This window comes from Neolamprologus brichardi, chromosome 7 (assembly GCF_056152115.1).
Source record: "Neolamprologus brichardi isolate AB-2024 chromosome 7, ASM5615211v1, whole genome shotgun sequence".
Taxonomy (NCBI): domain Eukaryota; kingdom Metazoa; phylum Chordata; class Actinopteri; order Cichliformes; family Cichlidae; genus Neolamprologus; species Neolamprologus brichardi.
Genome location: NC_142110.1, coordinates 52,137,959 through 52,153,511, shown reverse-complemented (window position 1 = coordinate 52,153,511; position 15,553 = coordinate 52,137,959). Strand labels below are relative to the sequence as shown.

General features: G+C 38.5%; 1 protein-coding gene across 1 annotated transcript; it reads left to right on the top strand.

Moving 5' to 3' along the window:
• The first annotated feature begins 205 nt into the window (after window positions 1-205).
• prkaa1 (protein kinase, AMP-activated, alpha 1 catalytic subunit) lies at window positions 206-15,502 on the top strand. Its single transcript, XM_087843828.1, has 9 exons — window positions 206-405; window positions 2,235-2,376; window positions 3,984-4,077; window positions 4,373-4,517; window positions 7,179-7,266; window positions 7,415-7,639; window positions 7,824-8,337; window positions 8,540-8,666; window positions 12,657-15,502. The coding sequence occupies exons 1-9, from the start codon at window positions 309-311 to the stop codon at window positions 12,938-12,940; spliced, it is 1,716 nt and encodes a 571-aa protein (XP_087699954.1). The 5' UTR covers window positions 206-308; the 3' UTR covers window positions 12,941-15,502.
• Window positions 15,503-15,553: the final 51 nt, after the last annotated feature.

The following is a 15,553-nucleotide window of genomic DNA, read 5'->3' as shown; positions in this document are numbered from 1 at the left end:
TCTCATATATTCCTAAAGCACATTTTCTCTCCTTTCACTTCCTGACCCTGAATTAACCTATACGGTAGAATTTCCGGCCAAAACAAGTTTACAACATGAACTTCACCCAGATTAACAATTTCGGAGTTTATTGAGAGCATTTAAATGCAACATGTTACGTCGTTGACGAGTTTGACGAATCGCACAGGAGCCGGGACGCCTCCCACCCTCAGTGTTTAGCGGAGCCGCTAGAGTGGAGAAACACATAGCGGAGTCCGGTCCATCTCTACCGCAGCTAGCTAACCCCGCAGCAAGGCCATTGCGGGAAGATGGCGACGGAAAAAGTGAAGCATGAAGGAAGAGTTAAAATTGGACATTATATTCTCGGAGACACTCTCGGAGTGGGGACGTTTGGGAAGGTTAAAGGTATGTATAACTGTCTCAGGCGTTTGTGCATCCTGCCAGCTGCGAGACGGTGGGAGAGGGAGCTTTTAGCTTAGCTGCTAAGCTAGCATACTAGGAAAGCTAACTTGTCGCAGTGCTGGGGAGGCAACACACTTGTTGTCGCGTTATTTTCCGAACTTTTTTGTGTGTGACAAAACGCAGGTTTTAGAGCATGTCGTTGTAGTTTCTAAGATAAAGAAGACACTGCAAGTTTTATGAAATTGGCCTGTAGCTGGTCAGATAGTTTGCCATTTAGCGTCGGTTGCGTTGCGTGCTAGCTAGCGAAGCGCTTGTTGAGACATACACCGGGAAGTCAGCCCTCTTCATTGATGTTGCCGCAAGCAAGAGTACATTTTAATCGGTAAAGTACGGTTTCCTCTCTCTTGCCTTTAAACCCAACTCTGCACTACATTTATCCACAACTTCTTTCCCCACGAGTCGTATTTGTTGCCTGTTTCAAGCATTCAATGTTATTTCTGAAATTTAGATGGAGAGAGTTGGACAAACTCTGCTGAATCTACGCCCACTTTGTCAGTGCACAGGGCTGAACGCTTAGAAGCTTAAGTCAATATACAACTTGAGTTGTATCAACACGCAATGGACTAAAAACCTGTTTTATTTCTTAAAAGTGATCGTGTCTGTGCGTTACTTGTTTTGTTTACCTTACAGGCTGTTGTGTTCAGTAGAAACACTGAAACCACAATATATATCGAAATGGAGTGGAACCACCGCAAGCTGCGTGATCGGTTAATTCCCAATGAGTCATCTCCCAGCTCTCAGCTATTTGTTGATGTTGAGGGAAAAGAGCTAGAGTTGGTGCTGTGTGATTATGGTCTTGATTACTACCGACACAGCTGGTAAATCAAAACCAGCTGTTTGCTAACTCCCATGGACAAATGCGCTGCCTTCCCACCGTCCATTGAGATGTTATCTTTTTGTTTCTTGTGCGGCTTTTTACCGCTTTCAGTTATGAGGACTCTGTATTTGACCTATTTGCTCATGTATTGACTGTGTATCCCCACTCATCTTTACAGATCATTTAGCATGTGCTAGGATTTTTTTATTTTGTTTTTTTTAAATATAACTTTCAGCTGGAGAATTTATAAAGTAGAGATGTGGCGTTCAAAGACTCTTGAATTTATATATTTGAGAGAATGCTGAAACAGCAGATAGAAGTAAAATTTTGCAAACTTGTTAGAGGTTTTGGTTAGCTTTGACTGATGTTTCATAAGTATGTGCCCTATAGTTGCTGGAACGTGTTTCAACATTGTGCGTGGCAAGATTTGCTTCTAGAAGGACTTTTGTTTCAGCATTAGATTTATCACACCCAGTAGGCAGCCAGTTTCAGCAAAAAACAAGAGAATTGTTTTACAGTCGTTCCATAATACCAAATGGCAAAGCTATGCTTTGATATGCTTGAGTGATTGAATATGGTTGACTGAATACAAAATACTTTTTTTCCTTTCTTCCATTTTTTTTCTTTAATTTGAATGTTTTTATTTTTTTATATTCTTAAAATTGTGATAGGAGGTGGTGATTTAGATCTCCCATTCCTCACACTGACTTCAGGATATTGGTCCTATTGCTGCTGTCCTTCATCCACCATGCTGCCTTCTGTTTCCAAAATAGGTTTCACCTCTAAGATTCGTAGCATGTCCGGTAACCTTTATCCTAATAGTGTAAACAACAAATTACACCTTTCCTTAAGTTGCGTGAAGATGCCTTGTTTTGCATAATACTTCACCATTCCCTATTTTATATGGCCTTGGTTGTAATAGAATTGCTCCATCCACTCTCTTTCTATCCTTCAGTGGGCCAACATGAGCTGACCAAGCATCAAGTGGCGGTGAAGATCTTGAACAGGCAGAAGATCCGCAGTTTGGACGTGGTGGGAAAGATTCGCCGGGAGATCCAGAACCTCAAGCTTTTCAGGCACCCTCACATAATTAAACTGTAAGTCCTAGATTACACCCTGCTCACTGCTCCTTAATCCCCTTGCCACCACATCAATGCCACCCATTGAGCTATTTTCAGGCTTTTATAGTGTTGTTTTAGAATGCATCCATCTAGGACAGTATCCGTCTGACTCAGTCCACTCTCTCTTCTGACCTCTCCCTATTGTGCAGTATTGACTGTTTAGTTATTCCCTCAGTTGGTCTTTCATTTTAATGTACAAAAGTGCCCTGGCTTTGCCTTTGTTGTGGGTAGCTGTGTAGCTTGCTCTGCTGGTATTATTGTCAACATCTGGTAGGCTAAAGCAGATAAGTGTGTCATTTCAAATGAGTCATTTTTTAACGTCATAGTCTGAGCTGACTGTGCCATAATGTTCTGGTGCTCTAAGTTAAACTTACTATTTGACAGTTGTCAGGGGACTTCCTGTTTGGTAAGGGAATGTTCACAGACTCAAGGCCACAGTTACGGGGTCATTAAACTGACGGGGGGGCGGGTAGAATTGCCTGAAATACCCGTTCCATGTCAAGCATGTTAAAAAATGTAAGCTATGTCTGTGTGTCTACGCATGAGAGACTGATTCCATCTTTGGCAGGGTGCACGCACCACTGGGGCAAAGCACATAACATTGTCTGTCTAGCGGGGATAATAACAGATCGAGTAATGTAACATAATACTGCTTCATTTTTATTGATGGGATGTTTTCTGCAATTGCAACACATCAGATTCACAGTTAGTGAACATCTCTAACATCTGCTTAGCTACAGACTGCATGGCAGACATTATTGCCTTTGGTTTTATCCAGCATAGTAGTGCGTGTTAGTATTGGATTTACAAAAGCTCTGAATGTTTTCTTAAAATATCTTAACACTGTCACATTGTCAATGCATTTTTTGTTGTTGTCTGTATTTAAAACTTGTAAAATCTGAGCTTTAGAGGCTGCATACAATGTGGTTTCTGGGACTTGCTATCAAGAATTTCTCCTGGTTTGATTCTACAGCTTGGTAATGGTTATGTAAAACAGCAACAGATGTGGCTAATGTGCAAAGAGAGCTACACAGCATTTTAATGCAAATAGATGTAGGTATGATGAATGCCACTAATGGACTGCAAGTATGCAGTGGAGTCTAACTCATAGCTCAGTCTGTTGTCTGTCTGGCAGCAGAAACATAAAAATGCTCAATTGTTTTTGTATTATATTATAATATTCAACATTTGCTGCTCTCATACACTTTTTTTTTTCAATACTGAGCACACCAATCTTCTTCCATGGCAACTAAGTTTCTTCCTGTTTGTGAGGAATAGTTTTTCTTTGTTACAGGAAACCAAAAATTAGATGTGTTAACAATCTCCTGTGGGTTGAACTGAGCTGCTGGTTGATTAAATTACTTTGCCAATGGTCTATTTTAGCCCATTTATGATGACTTTTGATAAAGTAACATTAAAACTAAAAATAAGAGACGTCTATTTGAGTCAGCTGTCCAAAACTAAGCACATATTCCAATTATTCTTTGTAATAATTATCAAATGGTAACATACATGTCTAAATGTTTTCTTGTATAATACCTTCCAACTCCTAATAACCCACATGACTTGTGTTTTGACTGTAGGTATCAGGTTATCAGCACCCCTACAGATATCTTCATGGTGATGGAGTATGTCTCAGGGGGAGAGCTCTTTGACTACATCTGCAAAAATGGAAAGGTACTTTAGGACAGGAAACTTGTATATTGATTCCAAACTTCTTTAACCCTTTCCATCATTTCATATTGCACAGATGTTGTGTAGTTTATCATTAGTGAGATAAAGATAACACAGATAAATATCATACACTTGTCATCATCAGACTACAGTGGAGATAAAGTAATCTTTGAACTTTGTAAACTGTGAAGGCTGAAAAAGATATTCAAAACACAACATGAGGTGCTGCTTAGTCATCAGTGATGTTCTGACTGAGGAAGGAAAGATCGCACCTAATGAATAATTTCTGCTTTGACAGTTGGATGAAAAGGAGAGTCGACGACTGTTCCAGCAGATCATTTCAGCAGTAGACTACTGCCACAGACACATGGTGGTACATCGAGACCTTAAGCCAGAAAATGTGCTGCTTGATGCGCATATGAATGCTAAGATTGCAGACTTTGGTGAGTAGTTCTTGGACTTAAATCGAGGAGTCTCAGCAGGAACCACTGTTTTTAATTTGTTAATTATACACACAGTAGTAATAGTAATTAGGGCTGTTCGATATAACGATATATATCGGATGACGATATAGAAAAACGTCTATTGTTTAATTTTACGCTATCATTTGTTTCGTGGTGTCGCAAAATAAACTGTTTACGGCAATATTTTTTCATTGTTTTGATGGTCACTGTAGTGGCTATATTAATTTCTTAAAGTTCTCTCTTTCTCTTATATTTAATATAACCACACTACGGATGGACAAGCGCCTGTTTTTATGCGTTGTCTTTAGCAACAATGACGGTAAAACCATCGCGTCACGTGTCCGCTTGTTTATTTTCCACATAAACCTTTCACAATAAAGCTCAAGATCCTGTTGAGACTTTTCAAAATAAACTGAATCACGTGAAAGAGTATGCAGAGTATTTTCGGATGAGAAGCAAAAAAGAGCAGTCAGGTGCTAAAAAATAAACCTAAGACTCAAACGTTAGGACAGGCTTTTCCCCGCAGCACAGCGTGTAATAAATACTCACAAAGAAAACGGAGGCCGTTACAACTTATGTCTAAAAAGGTATAGTTTTATGCATCGGTTAAAACACTTGACTCCAGCTACATGGCGCCCAGCTGGAAACACTTCACACACGTCGAGCTGCCCGAGATTCACAGAATTTACTTTTTTTTAATATATATATATTTTTGTGATTTATATCGTTTCGGACGATAGGTATCTTATATCGGGATATGAGATTTTGTGTCATATCGCACAGCCCTAATAGTAATGATAATATTTATTTGTAGAGCACTTTCATAGAAAGTCCTTTCCAAAGCAAAGAATAAACAAAGCTAAAAGCAAACACAGTAACAAATAATTAAAACACCATAATCCTGAAAACTGAAGCATAAATGAACAAAAAGACAATAATACCTCAAGAACTACATACAATAGAAAACAGGTGGGTAAGACCTCAGTTGAACTTGACAGTCTAATGTCAGACAGAAGGCTTTTCCATAATGTTAGGGCATGATATAAAAATATGTTGTTTTCTTAACCTTTGGGACCTTCAGAAGACCACTCCCCTGAGAGTGTAGCGGACCTATAGGTACATATGGTCTCACAAGATCACTCGGGTAGCTTGGTGCTCTGCTAGTTAATATTTTATAAGACAGAAGCAGTACTTTAAAATCTGCTCTTGTCTGAACAGGAAGCCCCTCAAGAGAGCTGAGCACTGGAGTAATATCATAATTAGATAAACTAGTCAAAACCCATGGTGCTGCAATATGAACCAACTGCAGACCTCTAAAGATTTTCTTGGGCAAACCTCACAGTAAAGCATTGCTATGATGCACAATGTCACAAAGACATGAACTAGAACCTTGGCGTCCTTGAGTGCCATCATATGTCTGATTGTAGCCATTTTTCTCACCTAATTAATGAGTGTCAAATTAAAGGCTCTGATCAAAAAACAACAAGATGCTTACCAAATCCTCAGAGTGGTTCACACAGTCATCAAGACACAAAGAAAACTGGTCATACTTATGACTCACTCTTGCCATTCCAGTCACTGACATCTCAGTTTTAGCTGAGTTTAACCCGCTGGTGCTGCATATTATTGAAAATAAAAGTGGGCCAGGGACTGACCCTTGTAGACTTCATACTTAATAGTGCACGACTCAGAAAATAATTTAAAGCATATATTGAGATCTTTCTGGAAAGTACGGTCTCAACTGTTGACACACCTGAGATGACATAGTGTTTCATAAGCCTGTTCTTAAGTATTTTGTGGTCCACTGTTTCAACTACAGCGCTAAGGTCTAATAACAAGAGAACAGAGGTTGAGTCAGAGTCCAACACAAGTAACACATCATTTACCACTGTTAAAAGTGCCGATTCTGTAGAGTCATTAACTTGAAAGGCAGACAAATAAATCATATATTAACTAGTATTTCACAACTTGGTTATAAGTTACTTTCTCAAAAGATTTTTACAAAACCTCACACACCACATAGGTTTATAATCCATGAGCAGATTCCAGGGTTGTTTAGTGTGAGCATGAAAACATATTCTAATAACAGTTTGTCATTTCAGCGATCAATCATTTCTGGCAGTAGTGTGCCAGAAACATAAAATATGTTTCAGAAAATCCTTCATACATTCCTTAAATTTGTCTAAGCAAATATACAGAACTACATTCAAGACTTTGATAATATTAAACTATTCTAGTGTGCATTGGTTGTTATTTAACCTGCAGTTATTCCAAATAATTTTGAATCTTTAGTAAAGTATTTTTGTCACTCTTCTGTTAATTCATGACTCATGTTCACCATTGCTACCAGTGAAAAAGACATTGTCTCCTTACTGAGAGGATGAACTGCAGTAAGTGGAGAATCTTAAATAAATGGTACAGCTAATTATAAATCAACTTTTTTGGGGGGTCGACAGAAAACGAAACATTACTGCTTTAGTATTTTTCACGTTAGGTATATACTTAATAAAGCACTTTAAGCTAAAACCAAACTAGAATGGTTTGAAACTGCATTAAAAACATTAAATGTTTATGAGGTAAATAATTGAAGTTATGTTTTGAAAAGTGTGCATATTATATAATAGTTAAAATCTTTTGCAGGTTTGTCAAACATGATGTCAGATGGAGAGTTCCTCAGAACAAGTTGTGGTTCTCCAAACTATGCTGCTCCTGAGGTCATCTCAGGAAGGTAATGGCTTATTTTAAATTCTGTTTTGTTTTTTTCTTTTCTTCTAATGATACTTTACTTACATTTCAAAGTGAGACAGAAACACAACTCGAAAACACAGCCTAGTTAAAAATAGTTTTTGTGATTCTTTCTTTTTACGCCTCCTCAGGTTATATGCTGGACCAGAGGTGGATATTTGGAGTAGTGGGGTGATTCTCTACGCCTTGTTGTGTGGAACACTTCCCTTTGATGATGATCATGTGCCAACACTTTTTAAGAAGATCTGTGATGGGATCTTCTTCACCCCACAGTATCTGAACCCTGCAGTAATAAGCTTACTGAAACACATGTTGCAGGTGGACCCGATGAAAAGAGCCACCATCAAAGAGATCCGGTAAGCCTGGCGGAGTATTTACAAAGTCAAAAATCCTATAGTCTTTTTTGTTTTGTTTTTGGTTGTCTAGATTGTAAATCACATTATTTCATGATGGCAAGGGACAGTCTGCGTAGAAAATTTGTTCTGTTGGTGGTGTTTGCATTCATGATCTTTTAACTACCAAAATGATTCTTCGCCACAGAGAGGACGAGTGGTTCAAAAAAGATCTGCCAAAGTACTTGTTCCCTGAGGACCCCTCCTACAGCAACAACATGATCGACGACGAGGCCCTGAAGGAGGTTTGCGAGAAGTTTGAGTGCACAGAGGAGGAGGTGCTTGCCTGCATATACAGTCGCAACCATCAGGATCCATTGGCTGTTGCCTACCATCTCATCATTGACAATCGTCGCATCATGAGCGAAGCCAAGGATTTCTACTTGGCATCTAGCCCTCCTGACTCTTTTCTAGATGACCAACACCTGACTTCATCAGGTGCAGCGATAGTGAAGCCTCACCCTGAGCGTGTACCTTTTCTCGTGGCGGAGACTCCTCCCAGGAGTATCCGCCACACACTGGATGAACTGAACCCTCAGAAGTCCAAGCACCAGGGTGTTAGGAGAGCCAAGTGGCACCTGGGTATACGCAGTCAAAGTAGACCAAATGATATCATGACCGAGGTGTGCCGTGCAATGAAACAGCTGGATTATGAGTGGAAGGTAAGGAAGAAGAGGGACACGATATAGGTGGAAATGCTTAATATTTACAATTAAAAAAAAAAAAAAAAAAAAAAAAAAAATGTAGTAAAAAATAATCTCAGTTAGTTATTGAAGTTGGATTGCATTAAAAGTTTAATAAGCTCCAGGTGTACTTTTAAAGCATCACAAAGACACATTTTTCATCTTTTCAATAATTTTCTAGGTTGTGAATCCATATTATCTGCGTGTGAGAAGGAAGAATCCTGTTACTGGGATGCTTGCCAAGATGAGCCTTCAACTGTACACAGTGGACAGCAGAACCTACCTCCTTGACTTCCGTAGCATAGACGGTAAGTTTCACCTTCACTAGTCTGTAGCAGTAGGTGAGGAAACAGTCTGCATTTAGGTCACCACTCATTTGCATAAGCAGCCGGCAGGATACACTGATAAGGTTACATAGCTAACCCGTGTATGGCTCAAATATTAGAGAATAAAACACATGAAAGATCATACACGAGGCCGTTATTTGTTATGATTCAAAGTGCTCCATTAAATCTGTGTCATAGCCTGACCCGCACATTCCCAGAAATGTAACTACATATTACGCAGATGTCAATATCTGTTTATTGATTAGCACATGGATTATACCACAGGGAAACAAGATGTAATAGAATGTAATTACATTCTGTGCAGAGGCTAATATTCTGCCAGTGTAGATGCCTTTGTGTCTCATTTTATTAGCTCTGGCGATACGTGCATAAACTCAAGGTCAGTTGTGAATTTCCCTTATCTTCCTGTGTTTCAATAAAAGTAACTGTTGTTCGAGATTTATTAGTTCCATGAACTGCTCGGTTTCAGTTATGATGGCAGACACACCAGCAATGTTCTCTCTAATTTTTCATGTGTCTGAGCGAACTCCCAAGCGATCCCTTGGACCACTGTGAGCAACAGCAAACGTGTTTTTTTTTTTTTTTGTTTTTTTTTGTTTGCTTGTTTTGTTTTTAACATTTTTTTATAAAACTCTGACTTATTATGAGTATGAGCCTGTGGTCTGGGAGAGAGTCCTGTAACTCTCTGCCTGCAAAATATAGTATATAATGACCGATGTTGGGCAATTAATTATATAGTTACTTCTTCAAAAACGTAACTGAGTTATGCAAACAACAACGTTTTTTGCAGCTTTTTTTTTTTTTTTTAAATGCAGCCAAGGCGTTTTTTAAATAAACATTTCAAACTATTGACAGAACAATCAGCTGTTCTGCATCAAATCTGATGCCACACAAATTATTTGTGCCACTCGAAAAAATAATTTCTGTCCACTATGAGATAAAGGAGAACAACAGCCTGATACCTGCAGGCCTGACAACAGGAGATGTATCACTCCTGTAACACCTGTAACATTCAGCAGTCGCCTCATTGTTCTGACACACACAATAAAACTAATATACACACTAACTACACAGGATTTGCACTAAATGTCTCAAATCTCTCACATCTCAAAACACCACCGTCACTTCTAAAACTTCCCATTCCATCATTTTTTGATTGGTCGACATGGTACTTTTTTTTTTTTTTTTTTTTGACGAATAGGAAAGTGAGAGGGGGTAGGGTTTGATTTTGCTCCTAGGCGGAGAGTGCTTTTGAGCCTTTTTTCTTATAAAACGCAGTTTTTACCGTTTCTTCCTGCAGTAAATATAAACAACGATAGTATTCAGGAAGAAAACCAAACATTGCAGATATTTTTATCATAACTCTGGTTTTATGTGGCCTATCAACACAATTTAAAAACTGGTATAAAGTCAACACTTTTTCCCTCAATTGTTCCGTCTGTCCTGCTCACAGCTCCAATGGTTGTTCACGTCGTCATTAACGTGGCTTCACTCCACATCAGCCACGCCGCTTTGCTAGCTAAAACACCGGTGTCGGCACATAAGGGCGCTGTCACAGCCTGTCAACGACGTTGATTAGCTGCGTATGTGCGAATGTGAATTGCATTATTGGCTGGACTATGGGATAAGGTGGCATCGTTCTAATCCCATATGGGAGCAGCCAGTCACTTACTGACTAACACTGCAAAACAGAATTGTTAAAGTATTAATTTTAATTTCAGAGACCATGCCAGCAGTGCGCAATTGTGCACGTGCGCAGCTTAGAGGGAACATTGCACACCAGCATACAAAAACAAATGCAAACAAGGACAGGTGGGGATTCAACACAGTACTGTGCAAAATTAGGAAAGTGTGTTAAAGGGCAGTCATAACACGTCAGTGTTTGGGAATTATTTGACTCATGAAGCTCAATGGCAGCAGTACAGCATGCGTTGTACTTTACAGATGGATCAAGTTTTGATTGCTTGTATTGTAATATATTTAATTTTTAAAACTAGTCTCATACAACTTACACTCAGTTTTGTAACATTTGACCAGTTAACCTAGATCGTCAGGTAAGCCCTTTACTCAGTTCTCTGTATCTTCGGTGTTTATCTGGATTTTGTCCTCTAGTATGCTGCCTCAGTGTGGAATTTATAAATGATTAACTCATGGATGATGGTTTGGAAAGTTTGTGTAGGTGTTTGGCATTACCTCAAAGGAAAACATGAGATTGAAGAGCTGTTGTGGGCTTCTGATACATCACAGGCTTTCCATTTAAAGTATGTGAAGCTTTGGCTTTGGGCTACAGCAAAGTCCATCATTAAGCTTATGTTTATCTGAACTTATACCTGATGACTCAGAAATATAGAAAATATTATGCTGATTGTTAATATTTGTCTATAACTACACATAATGAATCGCATGAATTTATAGCTTAGGTTAATTTAGGTTTTAAACTCTTTGCGTGATACTTCAGCAGCATTTCTTAAATTAATCATTTACCTGCAGTAATATTTGTTGCAGGTCTTAACAAAATTATCTGGGAACTAAGTTTGAGAGACTGCAAATATATTAATACATATTAAATGGTTTGATCAGGCAAGATTGGGCATTGTTAAATGTCCGTCTGGTGGACAACATGGAGGACAATGAGAGAAGTTGCAAAAAGTATAAGCCATCAGCAGCTGTATCAGTGCAACAGTCCTGCCTCCTGTTGGGAACCTGTGTGCTAATGCTGTTAGCCCAAGTTCATAATAGGACTGCTGACTGCTGTAGCAGCAGCAGTTCAGGCACAACCAAATTGGGCACAAATCGGGCACCAGATCAGGAAAGTTGGATGCATCCTCTGACACTGCATGGGAAGTAAAGGGATGTGTGAATGTGGATTACAAGAAAGATTTTCACCTATATATACAGCACTTACCTCATTTCTTTATATTTTGCTTCCAAGCAGCGAGAGCTTTTTTTGTAAGGGGTCTTGAGCAATAGTTCTCCAGGATTTCTGAGGGTTTTTCTTTGGACATTGGCTACTTTTTTACTCATTTGAAGTCCAGTCCCTCTGTCTTAACATTTTGTTTGTTAAGCCATTTAACACTAACCTGTGACTCATTCAATCACAGAAAAGGGACCGAGCTCAAGAGATAAACAAATAGCTCCAGCTATTTTTCCTGGCAAATTATAAAGAAATGAGGGCTGGCTCAAGACCTTGACTGTTTGACACCTCCTGTCACTGCAAGTGTGTGTCTAACGCCCCAGATTATAATAATTTGACCAAGCAAAGTGGACATTGGGACTGCAGTAATCTCATAAAATTATCATGGTCAGCACTATTTTGATCAAGAAAATTTAAAATACAGTTGTATGCAGTCTGTTTCCAGCATTAAAACTGGTATTAACAAAATGCATAACCACATTCATAGGAGGCAGGTCATGCACCGGCAAATATAGCTACATTTAGAATAGGTTCATTTTAGAAAGCCGAATAGCTTATATTAAAATTTGTTTACTGGTCAACCCCTCATGAACCAAACGCTTTTTATCTCAGTAAATGGTGGCTAAGAAGTCAGTGAACAGAGATGTATGTGGGTGTTAGAGCCATGGACTATGTAGCCACAGCTGCTTTGAGAGGAAATGGTGAACACTGCTTTGGCTTGTGCATATTTCATGAACTGAACCCAAAATTGTTCAAACTCGGGGTGTCGGGATGATCTGGGTGTCCGCAGTGCAATATCTATATTACAGTTTATTAGGTTAAAAGGAAGAAAAGAATCTTTATTTTTGACTACAAAAATCTTACACTTTATACCTAGCCTAAACAATCGACTAAGTATAAACTAGTGATTAATTTCACTGTTTACAGCAGTGTCTCTGTGGCAGGAATTGAATTAAGTATTTTCCAAGACTTGTAGATACCCTAGTGTTACCCATTGAACTTCTTGTGTTTGAAAATCAGTTTGTCTTATTGTTCAGATGATATGTTGGAGACAAAATCTGGAAGTGCTACCCCTCTGCGCTCTGGCTCTGTGGGCAACTACCGGACCGCTATTAAGAACGATGTAGATGGAGCAGAGCTTCCAGGTACACCTAGTACCGTGCACCCCACCAAGACTGGAGAAGGCTCTTTGACGTCATCGTTGACCTCATCCATCGATTCCACAGGAGGCGGGGACAGTGCATCTGTCCCTCGACCAGGAAGCCACACCATTGAGTTCTTTGAGATGTGTGCAAATCTTATTAAACTACTTGCACGATAGCTCGCAAAACAATCGCTAGCCTTTTTCTCCCTCTGAGTGTCTTTATAGCAATAAGCATGCAACTGAATCGTGGCTCAGTTCATCCCGGCTGAGGATGAAGTGATTGTTCCATGGCACTGATGCAGGTTGGTGTTCCCTAAGCTGAAGGAATGTATACTGAGCTGACTGGGGATGCAAAGGGTTACTGGGGGAAAGACAAATGACTAGCTGATTAATTAGCTAGGACAGAACATTTAGGAACGAGGGTTTTACAATTTCCTGAACAACTTAATAGCAAGCGTCTACATCCCAACTACACACATATGCGCAAGTGATTACACTGAATTTTCTGTACTGTAGTCAGGTGAGCACTGCTTTTCAGTACAGAGAGCAAAATCACATTCTTACCTGTACAAAAGGAAGCCACACATGGAGGTTGGGGGTTTGGGTGGCAGTCACGGGATGCAGGAAGCACTTTTGCACAAGTTTCTTTTATTTCCTGCTGCTGTTGTTTTTTTTGTTTTTTTTTGTTTTGTTTTTTTTTTTGTGGGAGGGGGTTTGGTTCTTTTCAGTAGGAATCTGAGAATTGGTGCACATGTTCCGAAGCGTTATATATAACTAGGGTGGGCATACCCATCACATTCATTGGAGTCTGAAGAAGTTCAGTGACTCCTGTATTTCCGTCTTGCGTCAGGGACTAAAGAATGCGTTCATCAAATTTATGTTGGGTTATTATTATTTTTTTAATTCTTTTTAAGAAATTGTCAGACTAAATTTCATGGTTTTGTCCTGTTGTAAAAATGTGTTTTTGAATTTGTCTGTCCCCCACCTTTTTATATATAAAGACGTAAACATATTTATCAGTGCATTAAGTAGGTGGAGTGTTGGTTGTAAAGGAAATTGATTTTTTTCTTTTCTTTCTTGCAATAAGATCTATTGCTGGATGGTATATATTTTTTTTACAGTCTGGCTTGTAATCATAATGAATTTTATTTCATTCAATCAGTTATTCTGATACACGATTGTCTTTGTATTTAACTTTAGACAGCTTTTTGCCACGACAGTCAAAATCTAGAACTATAACTTTCCATGTCGCATTAGAATGACAAGTTGATTTTTACTTATTTTCTCTTATTTCTTTAGTGGTTTTGGTTTTAGATTAATGAATACGATTTCAGTATGATTACTAAGTGAAATGCCTTTTGCCTACATTTGTTTTGTAAATGCCATCACACATGAATAGGCCTCAGGGCTCAGTGAGTAGTAGCAATTACATGCAGCGCGTGGACAATGTCTGTTGGTAAGTGAATACATCCACAATGTCATTTTTGGACATATTTTAATTTCCCATACATTCCCTTGAAGTTTGACCTTGTTAAAGGTTTTATGTTTTTAAACCTGAAACAGACTTACGAGCTTTGAATGACATAGATCGGGGAGGTAGATTGCACTTCTGGTGACTTGCAAGCTCACAAAGTAGAGTTAGATATGTCTTTGATTATAAGTGTGATGTATCTCATTATCCATTGCCTCTCCGTGGTCTTAAAGTTTTAAGTTATGCCTGTTTGGCTGCCTTATCATTATCAGTACTGTTTTATCAGTTTTATGTCAGTAAAAGTTGGAAATTGTGCCGGTCAGAATTCTTGGTGCTGTTTTTGCGGTTTTGAGGATTAAAGTAATCTAATTACACTATCTTTATGGTTGGTTTATTCATTTTTCTAGGTGTTTTGCATTACCAAAAAGGGAAAAAATTCTAACTGCAAAAACCTAAAAGATCTGATCGTCATTTGTTTTATAGACATCAGTAACTACTGCCATCTTTAAAACGATGTCAACAGGATCAAGTTAAATCAAACTTTTAAGATTTTTTATTTTTTGGGGGGGGGGTTCTTATTTGAATTAAAGTATTTGTATGCCCTTGCTGTAAAGTCAGAATCTTATAATCTGACATGTTTATTAGCAAATGTCAACAATCTGAACTGTTGTATGAGCATTTTACTTTTCAGAGATAATTCAGGAGTGACGATAATTGTGACCAACTTTTATCTGTTGTTCATATTCACATTTGACCTTCATGTCTCACAGACAAAGTATATGGATCATGGTAAAGGCACACACACTATGGTTTGTTTTTTTTTTGTTTTGGTTTTTTGGAGGAGTTGCAACCTCTGGTTATAAACTACTTTTCATGGCTTGCTTGATACATTTTGAAAGAATGTGCGCAAAAAAACATTTTTTCTCTTTTCTTTTTGCCTCTGATGGAGTATTGTCCTAGTGGTCTGAGTTCAGCATCCGTTTCATCTGCTTCAAAGAATAATTGTTCTGTTTTTGTTTGGTGTGTAAGGGGACCCAACCAGACTGATCAGTGTATATCTGAATGGACAGTATTGAATCATTTATATACACAACTGCATAATAAACTGCTAAAATGCACATTTATGTTTGACGTTTTTGTTTGTTTGTTTTTTACCTGAAACATACTGTGAAGAATATATATAGAACATTAAATCTACCACTACCATACTAAGCGTTTCTGTTTAAATCAATAGCATTGGACTTGTATTTTGGAATGTGATCGCAGGCATCGGTAATTTTAATAAAATTTAATATATGTCCTTTAAATTAAATCTACAT